This window comes from Thamnophis sirtalis, unplaced genomic scaffold (genome assembly GCF_051295495.1).
Source record: "Thamnophis sirtalis isolate CommonGarterSnake01/CBP01778 unplaced genomic scaffold, rThaSir2_p1.2 scaffold_6, whole genome shotgun sequence".
Classification (NCBI taxonomy): domain Eukaryota; kingdom Metazoa; phylum Chordata; class Lepidosauria; order Squamata; family Natricidae; genus Thamnophis; species Thamnophis sirtalis.
Window position 1 is genome coordinate 28,856,218 of NW_028261386.1, and position 26,359 is coordinate 28,882,576.

Here is a 26,359-nt window from a genome sequence, read left to right on the forward strand (position 1 = left end):
TCGGCTCAATGGTGTGAAGGAGATGCTTTAAAGCTGAACTAGTAACTTTCCAAATAATGTTCTGACTCTAACCTTTCCAGCCAGAAACTTGCAGTTTCCCACAAATTATCTACCATATTTCTACCCTAATATTTGCTGAGGACAGTGGTTTAAGTTAAGTTTCAAAGGGGGTTTCCTTGAAAGCAGGACCCTAGTATAACAAAGCAATTAAACATGCAGAATTTTGAGAATGAAGGAATTTTATATAATGGAATGTAAATAACTAAGATAAACATACCAGCTGAAGAGTCCAGTTTTTCAGAGAAAGGAACTAAAGAAAGAAAAGAAAAGAAAAACAGGACAGAAGTGAGTTGGAGAATGTGGCAAGTCTACTGTGAGCATTTTTAAAGGGATCTAATGCATACACAAAGGACAGTTCTCCAGTTACAATGCAAAAGAACGGAAATGATACAGGCATCCCGTGCCACCCAAAAGGAGTGGTTTATATCAGCAGTTCTATGGTCCTAGGAAAATGCTAGGCTATAATAACAACTCAAAAAAAATTCAAAATCATAATATGCTGCATTAAATGATTATTTGAAAGTTCCTCTTGAGCAGGATTTTGTTCTTTGGTACAAAATCATCTCAAGATGTAAAGTACCCAAGGAATCAATATTTTTCAAAATTCAAACTAACATTTTTTTTTCTTACTTTATCAACCAAATAATATCACAATCCTATCTGCACCGGTGATAATAGAGAGTCACCATGCACACAATGATCAAATTATTTTTCTGCCTCTGGCAATTTGATGTTTCCTGAATGTGCTTAGTGCTCTTGTGCTTCACTCATCTTTTCAGTGTCTACTTTAATGAATTGCTCTCCTTTTCAAGCAAGCCTTCATTACATCTAACATAGTAAAGCTTCTGTGAAGGCAGCTAATGAAGGCAGAAGACAGAGTGTGGGAAGGGAATAGAGGGCGATCATTCATATGTAACCAGTTTAGTATTGAACAATAACCAATTTCTTTATCCCAAACACCTGGGTCTCAGCAGCTTTACCTGTTTGGAAAGAACTCAGCTAACATGAGAAAAAAGCAGATGTCGATAGGCATCTATGCATCAAGCTTGAATCCAATTTACTGAGCTGGCAGAAAGAATTTCCCATACGTTTTGTACTTACACATTCCCCTTAAAGAACCCAAGGTTATGTGCTTCTTTTGAAGGACAAGTGAGGATATCTGCAATAGTCCAAATAGTGCTACATTTTTTATTATTGCTCAAGCTTGATGGGAGATCCATCCAACAACATTTGGAAAGCCACAATTTCCATACACCTGTCTTAAAGAAAGTGCCTCCCTGAACTTATTTTACTCAATTGGAATAAGCAGAGTGATAAGCTTAATGGAAAATTAAATACAGGGGGGAGGGAATTACTCACAGCATTAATTTCTCCTGCTTTGGGCCCCCATGATGAATTTGGCTCCAATAAAATATTACATTCAAAACCCTTCTCATCATTCAGCCCTATTCCAGAATTGCTTCAAAAAACAAAAAGAAACAGTGATGATATTCTAGTCAGAATTCTGAAGGCAGATGACAGTCTAAAACAGAACATATTTTTTAAAAATGGCAAAATATTAAATCAGCAAAATATTAAAGCATCAAACACGATACTTGATTATGCACAATAATAATGTTGATTCTATAAAAGGTTATTTAACTGATGGCATACATCTAGAAATTATTTTACATAGATAAATAATAACATATACCTATTTTCTTACCTGTTCTGGTCTTTTGAAAAAGGAAGTACAATAATATTTCGGTGCTGAATCAGATCATTCAGCATTTTAGCTGTCTGATAGGGCACATTATCCCCACCTTCACCTCCAGGAGGCAAGCCAATCACATGATCTCTTACTTTACATCCCTTTTATTAAAAAAGAACCCAGAGAGAAAGTCAATGAGACAAATTAAATAATACATAATTATAATGTATACAATAACACAATCTTTACAAACAAAAGTGATTTTGGCCCAATGATTATAACACTTGTTATAACATATGTGATTTTGAACAGCAAGTATAATGTATGGTTAATGGGTTGGACTACGAATGAAGAAAATGAACTCAGGCTCTGTGTGTGTGAGAGAGAGAGTGCGTCCGTGCATGCGCATGCAGGGGGGATGGAATCAAAAGGGGCAGAATGCAGAAAATAGCAGTACAACATCATAATGCAATCTTGCCCCCTTTTTATGTATGTGCTCTTACATTGCACTCATCTATCAACTGATATAAAACTAGTGACATAATAGCACCTGTTTTAACAAAAGCAGACAGATTCTGTGGCGATCCATATTTCACGTTCTAGCCCCCCCTCTGCCACAGAAGAATAGTGTGTGCCTCTCAGCTCCCCTCAAAGGTTTGTTGTTGTGAAAAGTAGGCCTTGTACTGTATTTAGGTCTCTGTGCTTATCTATCTTTCTATCTATCTATCTATCTATCTATCTATCTATCTATCTATCTATCTATCTATCTATCTATCTATCCATCCATCCATCCATCCATCCATCCATCCATCCATCCATCATCTACCTACCTACCTACCCACCCACCCACCCACCCACCCACCTACTCATCCATCTCTTTTTGAATTATGGGCGGTTTACAGCACAAAAACTTTAAAATCATCAGAGACAAATACTCCTAATCCAGTAAAAAAGAACGTACCATCAAAGTAAAATCATAGTTATAAGATGGGGGAAGAGGAAGCCAGAATTTTGGGGAGGAAGACGAGGTGGGATTGACTCTTAATTAACAACCTACATTGAAATACTCCCCTGTTGTGGGAACAATGGTCTGGACATATTAAATAAAACTAAATATATAAAAATCATTCAGTGAATCATGCCTCATTACAAGTCAAACACAAAAAAGTAAACACATAAACCAAATTTGCATACTGGCTGGATGGCATTCATATAAATAAATCTGCAGCAGCTCATTAAAAGGGCAATAAAGCTTTGGGCTGGAATGGAGATTGAGGGTGTAAATTGGTTATACGCTATGTGGCAGGATGATTTCAAAAGATTTCTTCCAAATACATACTTTTGGAATAGGAGCAGGATCAAATCTAAGAACTTTTTGGTTACAGCAGGGATATATTCCGGTACCAGTGGAACCAAGAGAACCTGCTACACCAGGATAGAGGACTGGTTGAGGATGATATTGGCAGTGTGAAAACTCAGTGCACAGGAAAGTCTGCAAGAGACACCCAATAGCAACAAATATATATATATATTATCACCACTACCATTCTTGAAGTCTTCTTTTTTTACTTAAAAAAGAAGAAAAAGCTGCAAATTAGACTGGACTCTATGATACATTATCCTTAAAAATGTATATTTCTTCAAAAATGCTGCTATATAAATTTTAAGACAACTAAAAATATCCTCATGGGGCTAAAAAAATACTCACTTGATTACACCTCGAACAGGTCAACCAATTAATAGTTCCCCAAAGACGCCAGTATACATCTCGCCATGATTTTAATTCTTCAAAAAGACTTAGGAGATACTCATGGATATCCCAAGATTTATCTCTATAGAGAAAAACAAGATGCCGTTTTAAAGAAACTCTGAATAGAGTTTAAGTTCTAATAACCTCACTGGCATATCCATATTTATTTGACAACAGCATGGAAGCGGTTTACCACTGCTTCCTTCCAAGGAATTATTTTGAATAATTGTCTCCCATTCAAATAGTAACCCAAGTGTGACCCTGCTTACCTTTTGTTTTCAGTCAAAGTAAATTATATATTTGAGACAGTAACAGGGATTGCATTAATTTGTTAAATTATTTTGTTAATAAATCTATATTTCAAAAGTCATTGTTTCCTAGCCATTGTTCCCTAGAACACCTGATTAAAGCTGTCAGCTGGAATAATAGAATAGAATAACGGAGTTGGACCTTGGAGGTCTTCTAGTCCAACACCCTGCCTAGGCAGGATACCCTATGCCACTTCAGACAAATGGTTATCCAATATCTTCTTAAAAACTTTCAGTGCTGGAGCATTCACAACTTCTGGAGGCAAGTTGTTTTAACTATCAGGAAATTTCTCCTTAGTTTTAAATTGCTTCTCTCCTTCATTAGTTTCTTCTACCCTCAGGTGCTTTGGAGAATAGTTTGACTCCCTCTTCTTTGTGGCAACCCCTGAGATATTGGAATACTGCTATCATATCTCCCCTAGTCCTTCTTTTCATTAAACTAGACATACCCAGTTCCTGCAACCATTCTTCATATATTTTAGTCTCTAGTTCCCTAATCATCTTTGTTGCTCTTCTCTGCACTCTTTCTAGAGTCTCCACATATTTTTTACATCGTGGCGACCAAAACTGAATGCAGTATTCCAGGTGTGGCCTTACCAAGGCATTATAAAGTGGAGGCATTATAATAGAGGGAGTGTAACACAAAAAATGCAAAATGACGTGTGAAGCACCTTATGTGAATATAGAGAATATTTCCATATTGATCCACATTAATCTTTCCAGGAATACATGGGATTTTTCTTTCAGTATCCTTAATAAGAAGTTTCTTACATAAGTAACACCTGCACAAAAAACAAAAATATGGGAATGATATTACAAAACTGCTATGAGCTATGGAACATATGCCAATATAGTGCAAAGCAATGGAAATCTGTATACCTGTACAGGGTTGCAGCATTTCCCTTAGAATCTGCATTCTGATGCTCTGGATCAAACAGTCTTTCTATCTTCTTACAGAAAAGTTTGCTGTTAGTTACAAAAGAAAAGGACTCATAAAAATGAGTTACCAAATATTTCATTCATATTCTAAATGTTACATTACAAACAGAAGAAATGTGCCTATAATATTGCAGCAATTTTAAAATTTAGGGCTAGGGATAAAATCTCACCAAAGAAGAATAGAGTAATATTACATTAATAGTTCCTTAGATTTGGTACATTTGGTGATTGTGCTATATCCAAGAACAGAAAATTTTTATTTATTAATCGATCTAATTTCTATGATTTTGTTGAAGCTCAAACTTTGTTCTGGCAGCTTAATCATAATTGAATTGAATTGAATTTATTGCACTTATATGCCGCCCTTTTCCCCGGAGGGGACTCATAATTAACTAAATACTGGTCTCAATTGTGCAATTAGTAATATTTCTTTCAAACTAATGATAATATAAATACAAAAGGAAAGGAAACAATGGTAAGGTTTTGTTTTGCTAAGAAAGTACCTCTTAAATTTATCTCTCTTGTCCTTCACTTCTTCTACTTCATTATGTGTGAAAAGATCAGTTATGCGGGTTAGTAGGTTAGCATTAATGCAGTTCATATTGCATGGCGAGGCTACAATTGTACTCATATTCTTGTGGCAATAATTAATACATTTTTCTACCTAAAAAACATAAACATAACTCACTTACTACTAAATAGTCATACAAATATTTTTCACAGCATTTTCATATTCCAAGAAAAGCATTAGGAGGATCCAATGGCCAGAAGAAATGAATCACTCAGACACTTTTACATACACAAATTCAAATACTTACTATTACCTATTAAGGTTGGAATAGAGTTGGGGAGGAACCTGCTGGATTGATCAGGCTGAGGCTAGAAGTGGGTAGAGCGATTCCTATCTTTTTCTGATGTGTATGCACATGCAGACAAGAAACTTTTTCGTAGTTTACGCAAAATTTGGGTTTGGTGGGAACTAGCAGTCAAAGAATTTAATTATCTATGAAATATGTAATTAGCAAGATGACCAGATCTCTAAAAACAGGAATACTACACATTCTTTTCTATTTTTTTAAAAAGATGGCAGTTAAAGTTTGGAGGGACTTCTGTAAGAAAGTGGCTTTAAATATTCCATACAGTTCCATCTCCTGCTCTCTATTGCGTTTGTATGATTTCCAGGTCAAATCAAGTTCAAGAATGCTTAACAAGCAACAGACACGCCTATCAATCAGGAAATAGAATGGATTACTTCTCTTTTTCCATTTCCATTTTCCATCCTCTATGAGGTACATCCAATTTCAATGAAAGAAAACTCAAGCTCTACCAAGAGAGCCTGATTATTTGATGCCATTTCTTTGACTATTGCTACCCTGTACTACTGTTTCCCTCTAACTTGAGCAATAGTTTTGGGCAGGGGTGGGTTCTGGCTTCTACTACCAGTCCACCCAGAGATGTGTTGATACATGCTACATGCGCAGTAGTTAAAAATGCTTCTGCCCATGCGCAGAAGTAAAAAACAAGATGGCGCTGCCATAGACGCCGCCAATAGAAATGGTTCGGGGGCATGGCCAGCCGGGTTACTACCTACTCGGCCGAACCAGTCCAAACTGGTAGGAACCCACCTCTAGTTTGGGACTGGAAAAATCCAGACAATAATTAGCAGGGTACTAAGAGTTTTCTGTGTATCCCTACACCACTGGTTATTTTTTGCAGTTCAAGCATGAAAACCTTCTCAAGTTTTATGTATGTGCAATGAGCAATAAACACAGAAATTGTTTTCCGCTTTATTACTAGCAGAAGACAAAATCTATTGTTGCCTGGATTGTTGCTGGATGGGATGCAATCCTACAAACTGGGAATTTTTTTCTTGGTGTCTGAGACACTTCTCCTAAAACTGGTATCGCCCTCCGGCCCAGCAATCCCAGTAGGTTTGGTGATTCTTAACAATGGTAAAGATTTTATACTACACTAATTAATCTTTGAACATAACTTGCATACAATTGGACATCATATAGCCTTATTTTTTACAGCATTTCAACAGACATGAAGCTAATTGTTTTGGATGATAACATGTCCCATCTCCAAATCTAAACTGGTTTTTAAGCACTTTATTCAAGTAACTCTAATTATACATTTGTAAACAAAAGTATAACAATGTTGCAAGACAGGGACATGCATATAAAGAATTGATATACTGTCATCTTTGCTTAGCAAATATTTGGATAATACAGTCTACATTTTTAAGAGCTTAGAAATTAAGGCAAGTCATGATCTTTTTAAAGGTTCTATAAACTTCTGCAGTTCCTGCTTTAGGAAATATCACAGAGAGACTCATCAAGAAAGATTTAATGTTAAATTGAGATTCTTGCTTAAACCAGCTGGATTAATTGTGTACCATTAAGCTGGTGTTGGTTCTTAGCAATCACATTGATTTTCTCCATAAAAGCCAACATGAGGCATTTCTAATACCAAATATTATTTGATTTGGAATAAAAGGATTTAAGTTTTTTTTTAAAAGATATGGAGAAAAAAGAAGATAACTATAAGCAATTTGTAGCTATTAGTAAAGATCTACTGTATATGACCATAATCTCTGAAATGAATATAGCATCCAAATACCACAGAGATAAAATATTTGCAAAACCACTGCATTATTTATTTATTTATTAGATTTATAAAGCTGATCATATTCCTGGGTAGTTCACAGAAAGAGAGGGTGCTATAATGCCAAGTAGCTCCCAGAACTGTAATGGAATAATACTTACAAGGGGATTTCAGACCACACAGATCAACTCTGTATGTTCTTATTCTAGATGAATTTAGAACACCAAAGATACAGAATGCTTATTGCCATAGTATACTCACTAAAGAATCCATCTTCAGGAATTCAGAGGAAATAAGTATTGAAATGACATTGCTTGGTTCTAAAAAAGACCAAGATAACAAATTGAAAAGTTGTCAGATTTACAAATATTGCCAGAGAGTTAAAAAAATAATAATCAAAGGAAACATTATAAAAGATGTCTTGCTTCAGAAAATCCATCTTCCATAAAAATGGAATAAGAGAAAGTATGGAGATTTGTTTTGGGCCCTATTATCAACTACCTTGATCTTGTATTATGCTTGTATAATTTAGATTTTTCCATTCTATTTAAATCTATATCTAAATAATTAAACTGCTTAATAATTTAATGCTAAATAATTATTTGCTTCTTACTAATTTTTATCCTAATACCCTTCCCCCCTCCCAAATATGCCCTCCCAGGATATTAAGCCCTAATCAGGCTTTTGAGCACATGTGCTAAAATAAGCCCTACCTTGAAAATAAGCCCTCCCCGAAAATATTGCAACACAGCAGCAGCCCTGAGGTGACCACGCTTGCTGCCTGCTGCACCTTAAAAATAATAAAACCTCCCTGAAAATAATGCCAAGTGCTTATTTCGGAGGTCAAAAGAAAATAAGACCCTGATTTATTTTTGAGGAAACATGGTATGCAGTCAGAAATAATAGAGTAGATTTTTACAGTTCACATTATTATGACAAAGCAAGCCCCACAACAGGAAGAAACTAAAGAAAGAAAATAACTATCTCAAGCTAAGGTTCAGAATTTAAAACCTGACATTTTAAATGTGTTATAAAATGTATTCATAGTGTAGAATTTTGAGTTTCAAGCTATCGATCTTTCTTTTTTTGAAGACAAAATTGTCTGTTTTCAGAGAGGGATGGGCTCTCAATATTGAAAGCTGAGTTGAACAGAAGACCAGTTTCAAGTTTCGATATATCTAACTTCAGTCCCTTATAAATTAGACAGTATGAGAGCGCACTTAGTTTTAAACATTGTTTGTACTTTAGATCAGATATAAAGCTGGATCAAAATCACATTTGAAAACAAAGCAATATTGGAAAGCCCAATTTCCTCACAAATACCTGTAATTTTCATACTAGCATTGCTAATCTAGCCTATTATTTTCCACCCTGGAAATAAACCTTTCATGATCTAAAAATAGTTGTGTTTCCTCCTTTATATATAGCAAGGAAAGGAAAGACCTGGTTTTAAACTGGGTATAGGCAATCTTTATATAGCCAGAACTCTTACAGATGATTATGTTGATGACAAAGCCTCTGAGGGTCATGGGAGTGATTTGGTGAGTTCATCTAAAAAAGCAGAACTACAATTGTTTGTTTGTTATATTTAAGGAATGGAGGTGGGAACTGCTGTTGGGTCTTTTTTGACAAAATGGTTGTTAAGCTTAGAAGAAATACAACACATGCATTTTAACCTTTTTTAAAGGTTAGAATTCTGCTCCCAAAAGTTTGTAGTGCAATGTTACAAGACGTAAGAAACCAAGGAAAAATAGGGCCTGTGGATAGCATGCTCCCTTCTATTGCCACCTCCAGTTTCAATTAAATAAATATGCTGCATTTACTCTATTATGCAAACTTTAACATGTGCTATACAGAGCATAAGTGAGCACTAACAACTACTTGAACAATATTTTTTTTAAAAGAAAAAATGCTAAAATGCTAAAAATTGTTTGATTAAGTCAGAATCACGTAAATGTATTAATACCATGAATTCAGTGAAGGGAAAGCTGAGTGTATACTTTAATCTTCTACTGATTTCTCCTGGAATTAATCTTGATTGATGGTATCAAGAGTGTTCTACCCAATCAAGGAACCACCAAAACTATTCCTACCAACACTGACAGGGCAAACCACTGGTGTATAAAAAGATAGCAAACCTCACTCTCTAACTAGCACTGATGATGTTACCTAGTTTGATAATAAAATGTCTGCAAGGAAACAATCAAGCTCAGAGAGCAGCAAGGACCCCTTGTTACTCGTCCCTAGCACTATTTATCTTTTTATATTCATAAACACACAAGACACACAGAGACAAACACAGACATACAGAGATGTGTTTGTATGTATGTATGTATATATGTATGTATGTATGTATGTGTGTGTGTATATGTGTGTGTATATGTGTATGTATGTATGTATGTTTATATATATATATATATATATATATATATATATATATATATATATATATATATATATATATACACATATACATATACACACACACACACACACACACACACACACACACACACACACTTCTTCTCTCCTCCTAAAATAGGGGCAGAAATTTTTCACCATTCAGGCTATCATTATCATTTTTTCACATTCTATCTTTAAAAAGGTTATAAGTAGTAACCTTTAGAAACCAGACTTTAAAGTAGGGTACTTAGAAAGCTCTGCATCAATTTTTAGTAACTTTGATATCCTTCATCCTAAACATTTGCATCAAATCCATGCGCTAATTTAGATTACATTAGATTAGATTAGCTATGGAGTAAATCAGAACACATCATTACCACATTTCTGGATCAAATCCAAAATTTGATTGGGTGGTTTCTGTATACAGAGTGCAAAATAACAGAGCCATAATTATTTCGCCAAAGGAAACTGTGAATCTATGCATGAAAATGAAGGAGGTTAAATGGGAATCCCCGACTTCTTAACTACTGTTAACAAATTAAGTTGTGTAGCACTTGTTCTATACTCATTGTGTAAGACATGAATCCCATTAAACTTTGTATCTTATTTCAGCTTTCCCTATTAGTAGAGATTAGGCTTTCAAAAGCAGAACAGGAAAGGAAAATCACCTTTCAAAGCCATTTTTGCAATCAGACTTTTGGACTGATGTAGGAGTCAGGTTTTCAAAAAATGCGTGGCAAAAATGAATATATTTTCTTTTACCTAAGGTGGGTATTTCATCAACCTCATATTCCTTAGTATTCCTTTTAACATATCTTATCAACCAGTTAAAGATGTGAACGTCACAGTGAACTGAAATGTCCACTTCTTCCCAGCGTTGGGCATCCATTGATAGATATTCGGCAAAGTACTTCATTTCAGAAATCAATAGATCTCGTGGACAAACAAAATCTTCCTTCAGATTTTTTGCTTCATCACACACATGGATCACCATATTTGGCCTTTATTTAAAAGGGAAAAATCATAGGGAGGAATATTATTTTCATTATCTAGAATATTAGAATAATTTGTGAAAATTATTGTTCAAATTTAAATTTAGGTACAATTTTATTGTTATGGAAATTAATTTTCTTAAATGTACACATTAATTGTTTGTATAATACTTTCATGAGACAAACAACATGGATTATAATGATATTTTAATGTATGAAAGTTAAGGAACACTAAAGTAGGAAAAGGATAATTGAATACTAAAATATCATGAGCTGGGTAAACATGCATTTAAAGCACACTGTAGCTATGTTTGATAAGAAGCAATAAAAGAATCCCCCATAATTATGGAGATGGATAAAATACATCTTTATTGGGAAACAAACCAGTATAGTTTCTTTCTATTTCTCCAGAGTAAAATTAAGTAAAGTGAAACACTTATGAACATGCTTAATTTGCTTATGTTCTTTTTTGTTTTGTTTTCTGTTTTATTTATATAATATAAAAATTCAATTTCAATCAAACAGTGTGTTGTCTGGGTACAATTATTTTTAGGAAATCATAATCAAAATGTTTACACTAATATTCAGCTCAATAATATTAATTCTATAATAATGATAATAATTTACTTCCCTAAACAAATCTCCTTTATAACATTAGTCCTTTTTATATCCCCATATTTCTAACTTTTGTTTTTATGATATAATTGTTCTAAATTTGCTTATATTCTGTGTGCCTCAAGACACAATAGCAGCATGCAGACCTATTATTCGCATACAAATCTTTTGCCCAAACAGAAATATCTAAACACAGTTGCATTCATTACTAGTAGTTCACTGAACTGCTCTTAAGAACTATCAAGGATCTGCTCCGAACAAAACTTAAACAGCATTTGGAAAAATCAGACAGAATGGTCATGCTTGGGTCCTATTGGCTAGGATTCAAGGAATGCCAGTTGGCGAGGCCAAGAAGGTGATTTTATTTCTGTCATAATCCCTGCTTTTTGTTACATTTTCCCTCCAGAGATCAGGATGGCCCCAACCCTGCTGGGTTTTCCTTAAAGGTCCTTAAAGTTGTGTCCATGCCAGGACCCCAGGTGTACGCAGGAACCTGATTTTAGGTTATTTTAATGATTATGTTTGATTTATTCTTGGCTGCTATGTATTTCAATTCTTATATTGTTGTAATTGTTTTTATTTTCTTTTTAATTTTATCATCTACACTTACTTGTTGAAATGAGTAGCCACACTAACTAACTAACTAACCAAATAAATAAGTAAGTAAATAGGTAAGTGAATGAATGAATGAAAGAAAGAAAGAAAGAAAGAAAGAAAGAAAGAAAGAAAGAAAGAAAGAATAGAACCAGGTATGTAGTCTGGATTTTCATTTTCTCCGTGACCCGTCAAAACCGCGGTCCACAAAAGCGCGATCGACGAAAGCGCGCATTTGACGTCATCACAGTGCGACGAAAAAAATTAAAAATTGAAATAAAAATTAAATTAAAGCAAGCCGATTCACATAAAGGTAAGGGTTAGGTTTAGGGTTAGGGTTAGGTTAAGGGTTAGGGTTAGGTTTAGAGAGTTAGGGTTACGTTTAGCGTTAGGTTAAGGGTTAGCGTTAGGTTTAGCGTTAGGTTAAGGGTTAGGTTTAGGGTTAGATTTAGGGTTAGGTTAAGGGTTAGGTTTAGGGTTAGGTTTGGGGGGGTTAGGGTAAGGTTTTCGCTTTATTTTTACATTTTTCGATCACAGCACGATGTTTTCGTCGCGCTGTGATGACGTCAAATGCGCGCTTTCGTCGACCGCGATTTTGTCGTCCGCGGTTTTGTGGTGGAACCCATTTTCTCTACAATTGGACATACAGTTTTTTTATCTATTCATTCCCTTCAAAAATTCAAGACAACATACATAGTTCTTCTTCATTCCAATTTTATTCTTATTATAGTCCAGTAATATTAATTATTCCAAAAATGTTGTTGGTCTCAAACCCATCCAAGAAGCTTTATTGCTGAGTGGGAATTTGAATCTATGTTCACACAAATCTAATCCAATAGGGTTAACAATTAGCTCACTCTATTGGATTCCCTTGAAAACTGTCTTCTGAATACAAAAAGCACAAGAAATTGCTGCTTTTAGTCCTTTATTAATTACAAACATGTTAAAAAAATTACATTACCTTGCTTATCTATTCTAATTACAATATGATTTTTAAAGAAATTTCTAACAATTAATCAGTGGAACAGCTTGCCTCCAGAAGTTGTGAATGCCCCAACACTGGAAGTCTTTAAGATGTTGGATAGCCATTTGTCTGGAACAGTATAGGGTTTCCTGCCTAGGCAGGGGGTTGGACTAGAAGACCTCCAAGGTCCCTTTTAACTCTGCTATTGTATTGTATTGTATTGTATTGTATTGTATTGTATTGTATTGTATTGTATTGTATTGTATTGTATTGTATACAGATTTTAAAAAAATATATACTGAGGTTTATAAAGCAGAAGAGAAAGAAGAAAAGAAATGTAGGGAAAAAAATACTTGAAGTCTGTGCAAATGAATGAAGAAGACCTGGCAGACAGTGAATGTTTGTCACACACTGAAACCTTCACTCCTAGCAAAATTCATTTGGTTAGAAGGAAAGGTTTCAAGGCTTATAAGAGCTGTTTGCTTTTTACAAACACAATGGTAAATCCCCACCACCACCCTAGATAATTGGTCACAGAACTCCTGAATACTGCAGACCATTTTTGGATATTTCCTCTTAGATAAAATCTGTACTCAAGCAAAGGGAGGCTATGAATCTGTTGGTGTTTACAGTACATTGACTCCTTGAAAAGACTGCGTTTTGGAGAGATAGCTTAGTGTGCAAACTTTCAAAGACTCACTGAATAAAGAAGAAAGAGAAAGCTGGCACTGATACTTTTCAAGTTCACTGTGGAATCAGTGTCTTTTCACAACTGAAACGTCCCTTATTGAAAAATGACACATTAAAAACTCATAATTCCATTTGCCAAGATAATTCAGAGAAACAGTACTCTTGTCACCCTGGCTAAACATTTACTTCTGCAATTCTATTCCCCGGCTATAATCTAATACTGTTTTACTAAACCCTAAAACACATTATAATTATGTAAATATTAAGGGATCCAGAATTGGAATGTTTTCAAAACTGAAATTAATTGGATAGGCTACGATATGGTCATTTGTAATATTTTTAGACCTGAGCAAATTTATTTTTCACAAGGAACACATATTTTGAATATTTCTTTTTTCCTTTAGCAAGCCAATGCTCCCCACAGAAACACCAATCCCTCCCTCTGAGATTCCACAAAATATAGAGACGTATATAAGTACCCATCAAAAAGGCTAAGGTTAATCTAGCTGTTTAAAATGAAACAGCCATCTTCCTACCCTTCAGTTTCATCAGCATTTTCTCCACCTTTAAGTGCTGGGCATTTTTCACTTTCTGAAGAGCAATTCCTTGAGGAAGCTATACTTGACTTTCCTTAAACACAAGTGGGGAGAAAAAGCATTAGGTCATAATGTTGAGATGTGTACTTCTCATGTGTGGTAAGCAGTGTCCCATAGTCAAAGGAATGGTGTGATAGTTATTTAAATTTTAAATGAATACTTTTAATGCATTGTCAGGGAGGGAGGCTTTTTAAAAAAAATTAGCACAACCCAAGTAGAAGAAAAGTAAATGAGCAAATCTTTTTAATCTCAGAGTTTATCTCCACTCACGAGACAAGGAAAACCAGCATTTCTTATTTAACATAGTGCTTTTAATCCCCCCCCCCCCAAATGATAATACTAAATCTCTGATTATCAACAGGACAGGTAAAATAAAATTGCTGTTGATTCCCAGTAAATTATGTATAAAACAAATCCCTGAAAAGAACAGCACTCAATACCAAGAGGGATAACTCTTCATCTATGTTATTTCTATGACAGATTTGTTTAGACCAGTGTTTCTCAACCTTGGCCACTTGAAGATGTTCGGACTTCAACTTCCAGAATTCCCCAGCCAGGGAATTCTGGGAGTTGAAGTCCGGACATCTTCAAGTGGCCAAGATTGAGAAACACTGGTCTAGCTGCTAATATCCTAAATAGATATGTAGTCAGGTTTTGGCTGGTAAATTCTAATTTCCAGACTCTTTCCTTCTCACTTACATAAATCAGGAGATTTCAGGAGGAGATAAGTGATTTTGCCACATAATTCTTATGTAGAATCTTTCTTTTCTCACAGTTTCCACTGTCTCATCACACAGTTGTTTATAGAACATGCTTGAGTTTGCCGCCTTGCACACTCTTTCGCTCACTCATTCTGCTCTCTTATTGTGCCTTATTTTTATCGACCTACACATATGCAGTTTGTGTAAGCATCATGGGATATATACTATATGATAATATTTTTGACATGGTCTCTGAGCAGCTTGTATAGTACTTAGCACCTAGCGTTATCTTGAGTAGCAATAGTATCATTCTCAGTTGCCTTTTCTCAGCCACCCCTGAGAACATCTGAAAGCTTGTCTTCAAACTCTAAACATTGTACTACAGGTAGTAGTCCTTTAATTACCATTTGTTTAGTGACTGTTTGAAGTTGCAATGGAGTTGAACAAGTGACTTAGGACTGCTCCTTGCACTTAAACCATTGCGGCATCTCTGTGGTCACATATTCATGATATGGACACTTGGCAACTAGTTCACATGTACAACAGTTGCAGCACCCTGTAGTAAGATGATTGTCATTTGCAACCTTCCCAGACAGCTTCTGACAAGCAGAGTCAATGGGGAAGCCAGCAGGATGTCACCAGTCAGTCTCACATGATTTCTGAGCAAACAATAAAATTGTTTGTGGCCTTACTTAACAACTGCACTGCTTAATGATAAATTTTCCAGTCCCTACTGCAATCCTAAATCGAGGCCTACCTGTATATTACATACCTACTATATATGCCTTAAATTCTTGGTAGGTTCCTTGTATGGTTTATATAGCTTCCTTGGTTTATAGACTATAAATTGGTTGGCAACGTTCTTGGAAAGCATCATTTTTTAAAAATGCTGATAAAGGGTTCATTACAGCTTGGGTCATACAAGTTTCATAAAGCAAACTAGCTTCTGCCTATAATAAATAATTAGTATGGTGCTGTCCAATTAATAACAGAAGTATGATATAGTTTTGAGGCCTAATTGTTTTAACTACTTTTAAGGGTAGTCCCAAGAAGTCAAGTTTTCTTTTTTTGTTTTAAAGCCACAAAATGTTTGGTAGAAAATGGATATACATTTTAAGAAATCCAAGATTAATTTTAAAAATCCATTCTGGTTTAATCTGAAAAGTGATATATAGTTGATATATAGAGCAAAAGCAATTGATATATCAACTGGAGAAAAATAACATGCATAATTCTATAAACACAACAGCAGAAGTGATTAAAGCCTACCATTTAAAGAAATTGCATCATTTTCACTAGAGGGTTCTTGTAACTCATCCTGAGTATCAAGAAGTGATGATTTAATATAACCAGCTAGTGTTTCCACAGGTTTCGCACCACTGGCCATTAGTGGATTGAACTGGTTATCCACTGGAGAACTTCCATTGCTTTTCAGCTCATCAAATCTTTTTGCACACTGTCAAAATATAGTAAAGTATATTTAGTTAGACATCTTACCTTGCCTAGGATGCTGAGAGCTGACCAATAATTAATAACATATTAGAAATCCCTCTGAACCAGGCCAAGATCCATCCTCAGATGCTTCTGACATAATCTCAAGCAAGAAATGGAGACAAATCCTTCTCCTGTTATTGTTTTGCTCTAAGTAATATTTAGAACATGGTTGTCCAACCTTTTGATTTGCCTGGGCCACAATGAGTCAAGAGGAATTGTCTTGGACTGCATAAAATATATATAATATAGTTAATGTCTATAAATAACAAACTTCTTTAAAAATATTTTTACTATCTGCTGTCCAGGGCTGGATGTGGCCCATGGACTACAGACTGGACACGCCCGATTTAGAAACTCAACCTAGATATAACAAAGTTTTCAAGGGGAAAACCCCAAGTTCATAAAAAAATTTCTATGAATATATTCAATCCCCTTTTAAATATATGTAAATTAGTGAGATTCATCTTGTGACAAAGAATTTTATAGGTTAGGTTTAGGGGTTAGTTACCTATTATTTCCTGCTCCAATTTTCCTTTCAATAAACTTTTATTAGATAATTCCTGATCTTAATTTTCTGAGGGAGAAAATTTACTCCCTATATGTGCATTTTATGCACTTTATGATTTTATATTCTCAATTATCATTCTTTGTTAAAATTAATTTTATATGTTTTTGGCAAAGTAATAGGAAAAATGAAAAGAAAGTAAAAGAAAAGTCACGAACAGATAGAATTTTTAAAAAAAGAGAACAAAGGAAAAAAGATGTACCTTCCAATGTTCTTTACAGCAGTTATAATCCATGTGTACTGTATTCTCTCTTTACACCAGAGGCCCCCAACCTTTTGGGCACTAAGGACTGATTCCGTGGAGAGAGATTTTCCCGTGGACCGGAGGGGGTGTGGGTTTGTGTGCTGCCTGCATTCTGTGGATGGGCCCTTGCTTGTTTCTGCGGGCCCATTGCTGGACGCCGCAGACCAGTGCCGTTCCATGGACTAGGGGTTGGGGATCCCTGCTTTGCACTTAGTCCATGGCTCCCTTCTTTCAATATTTTACCCTTTTTAATCATCAAGCCCATAAATTATGTACTTTTTCAGCTGCCTGTATTTTAAGCTAAAGGCCCAAATAATTTGGCGGGGGGGGGGATTGTCTCCTAAAAAGAATGTTTAAACCCTATGATCATTTCACTTGCCTTCTTCTGAAATTATTCCTGTTTACAACATGAATGGCTTAGTTTCATAAGGATCCTTTGTAGGAAATTTTCATTTTTCATAGCTGCTGCATATCTGTGAAGGCCACAAATTCTTTTCCCCAAGTGGTTGCAGACAGCTTAGATTCCATCAGTGAATATATGCACCTGGGCTGATGGGTTGCACTAACAATCTCTTCATATTTACTTGAATTCAATTTGTCATTTGCTTGGCCATTTATCTGTTTTAAAGACTTCCTTCCGGAGTTCTTCACAGTCACATTTCTTTTTAATCACCTATAATAGATTGGTTTTGTATCACCTGCAAACTTAGCTAGCTCACTGTTTTTCCTTAAATCAAGATCATACATGATCGTATCATGTATAAGTTGAAAAGCTCCCATCACAACAAAGACCCTCAAGGGTCTTCATTTCTTACTTTGCTCTACTAATATTTGTACGGGTTCTTTTTGCTTTGTTTAGTAAGTTAGAATCCATAACAGTATCTGTATCTGATAGTATCTGATATTTCATTCCTATTAGGTTTACTCAAAAGTTTTTCATATGGAATTTGGTCAAAAGCGTCTTGAAAATCAGCTATCAAATATCGACTGGGTCATGTCCTTTCACGTGACTTTTTACCTTCTCCAAAATCTTCAGTAGCCAAAAATGTGATCTACAAAACAGTAGTCAGAAATCAGTCTGCGTGAGGTTCTGGACTGCAAAGGTGCTGCAAAGAGTGGCTAGAACTTGATTGCTGGATTGGATGGAGTTAGAAGTTTGTCTTCAGGGAGCAACATGAGTGCCTGAGAGTAGGTACCTGAGGTAGGACTGGAGTGCTGCTTTCATGTCCTGGCTTCAATGAAGGGAGTAAATTGCCCATACAACAGGCAGGCAAAATGCGGGAATGATCAGGTGGTTGGGGAAGAAGTTTTCAGGTGGAAAAAGCTTGGTAAAAAAAAAACTGCAGTAGGGGTGGGTGGGAAATGAGGGGAGGGACAGGAGGTTTTGCCCATCAGAGGAAAGGCTTTGTTCAATTCTACAAACATAAATTCTTCAGAAGGAAATGTATGAGTGACCTACTTAGTATACAACTGATCTCTCAGTTAGGGCCCCATTCATAAGCCATAACAGAAATATGAAAAGCTACATTTAAACAATTTTTGTATTATAGTTTATTACAACTGAAATCACCATGATTAGGATATAGTAATTTGTTAAATCAGGAAAATATATAAACTGTGATTAAGATAATAACTAGTATACAAATATGCTAAGACAGCAAGACTGACATGAAACATTGTTCTAGAGCAGAGGTGTCAAACTGACGGCCCGTAGGCCAGATGCATCACGTGTGGGCCACGCCTACCCCAGCTCCGCGAAGGGAAAAAAACTGTCAAATACGTCACATGATGGCAACATGATGTGGCGGGTTTGATACCCGTGTTCTAGAGCATCACACTTTGTTAACAATTCAAAGTATAAATTCTGAAAATACAGGGTAAGCAACCTTTGGTATCACAACAGATAACATGTCATAACATCCTGACAACTTCTCCAAAGGCTTGAACGTACATAAAAGTAGTCCTCAATATATGACCATAATTGAGCCTACAGTTACAGTTATAAGTTGTTGCAGTTTTAAATCAAGGCATCAGGTGATGTGAATTTTATGACATTTTTTTTGTGGTGGTCATTAGGCGAATGCTATGATCATTAAGTAAATCTATTTTCCACAATGGGTGCTTTTTGCAGTGAACTGGAAGTGCTGGAAACTAAGGGGGGGGGATCAAAATCGTGATCACATGACTACAGGATGCTGCAAATACCTGTAAAGGTGAACCAATTTCCAAATGCCCCAAATGTGATCACGTGATTCTGGAATATATGATGGTAATTGTAACTCTAAAAATGGTTGTAAATAGCTCTGGGGAGATTTGTTATAACTTTGAAAGATTGTTATGCAATTGGTCATAAGTCAAGAACTACTTATACATAGATAAGATTTCCATCCTATTATAGTCTAGTCAGATGTTTGACAATGTACAAATAAGATAAAACACAGAATATCAAAAACAGCAACAAAACATAACCCCAAAACACAAAACATACAACCCATCTACTATAAGAAAGTTATTAAGTAAATTAAGTAAACAACATTTCCAATTTGAACTTGCTTAGAAACAACTTTTCTGTTAAAAGTTGGGAGATGAAAAAGAAGCCTACCTCTTTGGATGAATACCCTGGAACCAATCTTGCCACATTTTCCCAGTTGATAGGTTGAGGAACCCCAATTAAAGAACAAAGAATCATATCCAAAACCATTTGATTATTGTCATGTGGGACATTATTATTTTCTATATATCCACGGTTCATTTTTTGGCACTGGAAAAGACAAGAAAATTTAAAAATTCTCACACTGTTTAAAGAATTTTGGTTTGCCAAATTATATAGTAGCTATTATGTAACCTGTAAGGAGAGTTCAGCTTTCTTTAGATAAAAATGCACCCAGCATCTGACATCTGATAACATTGGAGAAAATTCAGCCACATATAGGAAATGTCCTAGTATTAATATTTACCTGAAAAAAAATATTTACCTGGAAAAAAATATTTACCTGAAAACAACTGGGGATACAATAAACTAAGCAACTGGCAGTCAAACTTTACTTTGGTCAAAGAGCAGTGCAGAACAAAACAATTAACAAATTGTTTAAAGAAGGAATGTGACGGGATGAAGTTGGGATTCATATTTGCTCTTTTTATAATTAGCTGCAGTCATAGAGACAAACTTTCCCCCACTTCCTTCATGCATTCAGACATTCACTCATACATTTGCTCAAAGGCATCCAAGCCAGCAATGTGATAACTGAGCCACATCTTGGCATTTTCAAGGATGTGCGGAAGTACAGAAGCAGCGTAACCCCATCCAGACAGCTATTACAAGCAGACAAGAGGACTATCATTCAATTGCTAGGATCACAAGCAACTATCATATATCCAGATGGGAGTCCTGCCTGGAATTAAAGAGTTTGACCTTGGGCTCTGCAGCAACTAGAAAAGGACCAACTATACTGAACACTTCATCCCAATGAGTGCACAGACTTTTGGGAAAAGGCATAGGTTATATGTCACTTTAAAGACTATGAGACTTTTTATGAAATGAACATTATAAGAATAAATATTAAAGGACTGAGAATTAAAGACATCTTTACGGACAAATCACCTTGCAAAGTTCTAGAAAGGGGGAGTTGACTCAAAACAGTTACGAATCCCCCACAAGATGGATTCGTAACTGGCTGACCAACCGCACTCAACGTGTAGTCCTCAATGGAACTGCATCTACATGGAGGGAAGTATGCAGTGGAGTACCCCAAGGCTTGTTTTAGTCCCAGTACTCTTCAACATCTTCATCAATGATTTGGATGAGGGAATAAATGAGGAACTCATCAAATTTGCAGATGTCACTAAGCTGGCAGGAATAGCCAACACTCCAAATGATAGGTTTAAGATACCGAAGGATATTGACAAACTTGAACATTGAGCACTATCTAATAAAATGAAATTCAATGGTGAAAAGAGTAAGGTTCTACATTTAGGCAAGAAAAACGAAATGCAAAGGTACAGTATAGGTTGTACCTTGCTCAATAGTAGTAACTCTGAGAGGGATCTTGGCGTCCTAGTGGACAACCATTTAAATATGAGCCAGCAGTGTGCAGCAGCTGCCAAAAAAGCAACACAGTTCTAGGCTACATAAACAGAGGGATAGAATCAAGATCACGTGAAGTGTTAATACTTTATAATGCCTTGGTAAGGCCACACTTGGAATACTGCATTCAGTTTTGGTCGCCATGATGTAGGAAAGATGTGGAGACTCTTTCTAGAATGCAGAGAAGAGCAACAAGGATGGGGACTGGAGACTAAAACATATGAAGAATGATTGCAGGAACTGAGCATGTCTAGTTTAATGAAAAGAATGACTAGGGGAGACATGATAGCAGTGTTCCATTATTTCGGGGGTTGCCACAAAGAAGAGGGAGTCAAACTATTCTCCAAGCTATTCTGAGGGTAGAACAAGAAGCAATGGGTAGAAACTAATCAAGGAGAGAAGCAACTTAGAACTGAGGATAAATTTCCTGACAGTTAGAACAGTTAATCAGTGGAACAGCTTGCCTCTAGAAGTTGTGAATGCCCCAACACTGGAAGTCTTTAAGAAGATGTTGCATAGCCAATTGTCTGAAATGGTATAGGGTTTACTGCCTAGGCAGGGGGTTGGACTAGAAGACCTCCAAGGTCCCTTCCAACTCGGCAATTGAATATTGTATGGTATATCTTTGGAGAGCAGAGAACCCTTATTAGGGGGACCAAAAATAAAAAGCTAATACCATAGTACAAAATATTGTCACTAACTGTAAACATCTCTACCCACACAGACCCATTATTTGACTAAAAGTAAAAAAAAAAAAATGAAGCAATTGGAGATTATCTGCCACATAATTATTTAGAGTACAGGTTTTCTTCTTTGCGTGCATTTTAAGGGCAGGAATTCCACTCTAATTTCTGTCCTGTACTTTTGTGAAGAAATATAAATTCTCTCAAACAATTTAAGCCTTATTTGAACATGGAAATGATAAAAAACCCTTGTAGTCCTGTAAAATGTTTATTTAAAAAATAAGTTAGTGATGTTAAATATAAATGCATAAAGCACTATATTCTTAAAACAAAAAGTCTTTCTCAGTACAAAAACTGAAAAAACGAAGCATTCCATAATATACATCACTATTTAGCTAGTTTCCTTGGCTTACCTGCAGTTCTTGCAGTAACTATTTAGTTGCAGGAAGCATCTTTCCAATGTCTAGTATTTCTTTAAATTCTTATCCTTCATTTATTTCCTGACAGCCTAAGCCCCAATTGCATAAACAGATCCAAAATTAAATATTAGGAAGAACATAGATAGTATCAATTACCTGATGTACGCTTCAAAAGAATCAGTGTTGCTTGCAAACCAATAGGTAAATTCCTGTAAATTGAATATATAGAGAAAGCACTGTACAAACCTAAGCAACAATAGTACCATAAGAGAGAAGCAAATTATAACTTGAGTGGAGGCAGAACTTCAGCGTCAACTTTATCACACATTTTTAGAAAGCTCACTCTGTTCAATTCTAAGTTTAGAGAATACAGCATCCTAAACTGAACGTGATCCATCCTTGCTATCAGTTGAAATTTTTTGTTGTTGTTCTTTGAATCTTCCTTCATCTCTTCATCCTCCCCACCCCCTTTTATGCAATGGAAGACAAGAAAGCCTGAATCACTCCAACCCACTGAGCAGCAGCTACCAGTTTATCCACACAAAATGGAGAGAATGTTTCAATCTATACACTTCTCAGGATATCAAACACACAAGTGCAAATACGCAACCCTCTCTCCTCAAATCCTGAGACTTCTCCCATTTTGTTATCGTAAGAAGTTATATTTTTTTATTCTAAGGTACATATAAACATTCGAGGCAATACAAATATTGCTCAAACATCTTCATTTGTTCAGCTTTCAATCCTCAGGATTGTAAATAAGAAAGCAAAACTAAGTACCCATGGTAATAGCTTTGGATTCAATCCCAAAGCATCTTGAGCCACCTTAAACACTACTAGCACTGTCAAAATTACCACCAGTCAATTGCAAAAGGCAGCTACACTTGTGACCGTACCTCTAGCACTATCAAACAACACCTACCCATCCCAGGCTAAAAATGCCAAGTCTTGTCTAAATATCTGGGCGACTATACATCCAACTGTAATATATACATACATACAGTATATATTTAAAAATCCCTATAGGAATTCATTTACTGAAGTCTAACAATAGCTTCATAACCTCTCCTCTTTTAGGAATTTTACTATTAAAAAACATTGGAAATCAAGAGACTCACAGTATTTTTTTTAAATGAACCTTTTTAGATACACCACTATCTAAGATACCATGCAATCAAATGCATCATGAATTGGGGAAGCTGCTGCTCCATCCGAGTCACTTATACTAAATTGGGAGGCAACGGAATTGTGCCATTTTTATAGCTCCCACTCACTCACCCACCCGCGCTCTCGCTCATCCACCTGCTCTGCCAGCCAGCCTCCTTAGCCCTTTGACAGTCCGCTCAGTCTCTTAATACCGCCCTTTTCTGATCAAGAGAGAGCGAGCGATTCGGGGAAGGGAAATATTCAGTCATTCATACCCTAAGTAGCCAATCCACGCGCCTCCCCTCGCTATACCTCGCCTTCCCGGGGTCCCAACAAGCCTATAGCAAACCTGGAGGGCTAGCGCACGCGCGCCTCCTCCTTTTCGTTTTTGTCGCAGTGCAGCGGCCTTCGCTGCTCGAGCCTCTCCTCGCACGCTTTCTTCCGCCCTGCCCTTTCGCGTCTGGTCGCCTAGCAACAAGCGACAGCGCCCTGTAATTGCAGCCCTGGTCTATTTTTTTCCAGTCAGGGCGCTCCCTGGTTGAATGGAAATGGAAGAGCGGAATAGGAAGGAGTGATTGGGGAGGGATTGATTGCGAAGGAAAACAGCAATTTAGAAAAGGGCGTAGATTAGAGGTAGACTCCCATGCGCCCCATGCCATGTTTTCTGTCACTTGCTGCCCTAATGTAGCCTTCATTAAACATATTACTATCAAGATGCAAAATGGATGTGGCTTTGCAGCTAGAACTTAACCCATCTTACCTCGGTCTTTTTTAATGGGTAGTTAAAATTTACCTTGCAAGTCAATGTTTATTTTCTTCAGTTAGAAATCTTATCAAGGTAGCTATGTGGCATCTAAGAGCAAATACAGGCCTGAAAGCAAATGATAATTAGAAAATATATTAACCCTATTTTACCTTTATATGCTACCATCACCCAGACTCTTTAAAATTTCTGTTGACTGAACATTTTCAACCTGACCAACCTGCTCTTATATGACAAATTTGGGATTATGATCCATTGAGACTTTACTGGCAGATTTGCCAAAATTCACCTGAGATTAATTTGGCTTGAGTGAGATATAGTTCTGATTATGAAATGAAATCTTGAATGAAACTATGCATATGCTCCAGTTTCTTGTTCCAAGTAACAAAATGGGATAACAAACAGGGATGCACCAATTAAGTTCCAGATGAGTGGATAGTACTAACTGTCAATAAGGTAAATGATCCTCTTTCAAAAGTGGAGAGCAGATCTTCATCTCATATTATAACTATTGTGTGTGCAGGGCAATCTATTTGCAACTATCTTGTTTTATACTAACTACTGAAAAATATAACCCTTTTTCTTATCCCTATAGCTTCATACTTGCTTCTGCTTTGAGATCACTTTACAATGTGATGAAGTAGCTGGGAATTTAATCTCTGGGATCATGCTATTGTAAAGGAGGAAAACAACTGAGAAGGTCTGCCACTATGGACTTAATGGTGACCCTCTGTAGAAGTTAGGATCTTATCTTACATTTTCTATTAATATAGTAACCAACTTTGCTCCAATGCCATACATTTAACAGCGACTGTCATTTTATTCAACACCATCATCTCAAGAATCTGTGTACATGCATACACACATTCTTAAATGATAAATACATTGTGGGAGAATGCATTAGAATGTGTAAAATACTATCTAAAATGATTTCCTGGACCCAATTACCCTTATTTTACCTAAATCAGAAGTTACAAATGTATATTTATCAGAATATATTTTGTGTATTATTTTGGGTTTCAAAAATGGTCAATTACAGCAACCAATACTGTGTAATATAAAAAGATGAGTGGAACATAATACCAATAGTAGCACATATGATAGTTGTAAGACTGATTTTTGTTTCAAATTGATATCCTATTTTTACTGTGATACCTATTTTTACTATTCCTTACAGAAAACAAGGCTGTACTCAAAATTCAGTGGAATTTAATAGATTTTACAGTTACTCCAAATGCATGATAAAATCTTCACTAAGGGTTAAATCATTATAAACATTTGCATTCTGGCTCCACTAAAGCACATATGGTTCAGAGTTAGGATTCACACTGACATGCATATACAGTACATGCTACTTTGTTATTAAATAGATAGCCCTCAATTTAGAGCCATAATTGGGATTAGAATTTTGGTCGTTAAACAGGGTGGTTATAAAACAAGACATCATGTGACTATATCACTTAGTGATCACAATCTCAAACCCCAATCTAAACCATTCTGGCCTTGGTCCCTCCCATCCCCAAGCCTCAATAAGATAAGGAATTGCCTCCAACTTCCCCCCCCCCCCCATTCACCCATCTCTGCCCTTTTGGCTGCTCTGCACTTTTCTTCCCTTTTTTTGTACTCTGAAGCCAGCCCCTTATAGGTCAAGGGTGTAGCAAAAAGGTGCACTCCAACTCAAGGAGAGGCTGCTTTGTACTCCCTCCTCCCTTTTACCTCATGAAGCCAGGTCCATGCAGCCCAGCAGTTAAAAGCCTGATATGCCTGGTCAGCAGCAGAAACAAGGTGGAAAAGGTGAGCTGGGGTACAGAGTGCAAAGTGACAAGCAGCCAAAAGAGCACCCCAGGAGGGGGGGGAGAGATAGCTGGGTGGGAGTAGTTGCAATGCTCTTGCATTCCTAAGTGCACGGAATTCTGATCATGTGACCATAGGGGTGCTGCAACCAAAACTTCGAACAATAGTTAAAACAGTGCCTATAGTGAAGTAAATTCACAGATAATGATTATTGTAAATTCAACTTCCCAAACTTCCCAAGTAGTGAAACCAATCAAA

General features: G+C 36.2%; 1 protein-coding gene across 3 annotated transcripts in view; it reads right to left on the reverse strand.

The window, feature by feature from the left end:
- SANBR (SANT and BTB domain regulator of CSR) overlaps window positions 1–23,734 on the reverse strand; it is a 37,758-nt gene extending 14,024 nt beyond the window's left edge. The window contains exons 1-15 of one of the 3 annotated variants that reach the window (XM_087717486.1): window positions 23,677–23,734; window positions 22,555–22,607; window positions 19,815–19,973; window positions 16,179–16,365; window positions 14,149–14,242; window positions 10,520–10,758; window positions 7,616–7,674; window positions 5,251–5,411; window positions 4,688–4,774; window positions 4,480–4,590; window positions 3,459–3,582; window positions 3,090–3,242; window positions 1,766–1,911; window positions 1,420–1,519; window positions 278–310 (exon numbers count right to left, since the gene is read on the reverse strand). In XM_087717486.1, the coding sequence (XP_087573612.1) occupies window positions 278–310; window positions 1,420–1,519; window positions 1,766–1,911; window positions 3,090–3,242; window positions 3,459–3,582; window positions 4,480–4,590; window positions 4,688–4,774; window positions 5,251–5,411; window positions 7,616–7,674; window positions 10,520–10,758; window positions 14,149–14,242; window positions 16,179–16,365; window positions 19,815–19,964 (1,644 nt within the window). In that variant the 5' untranslated portion in view covers window positions 19,965–19,973; window positions 22,555–22,607; window positions 23,677–23,734. The other 2 variants (XM_087717487.1, XM_087717488.1) reach the window with 2 other exon arrangements.
- Window positions 23,735–26,359: the final 2,625 nt, after the last annotated feature.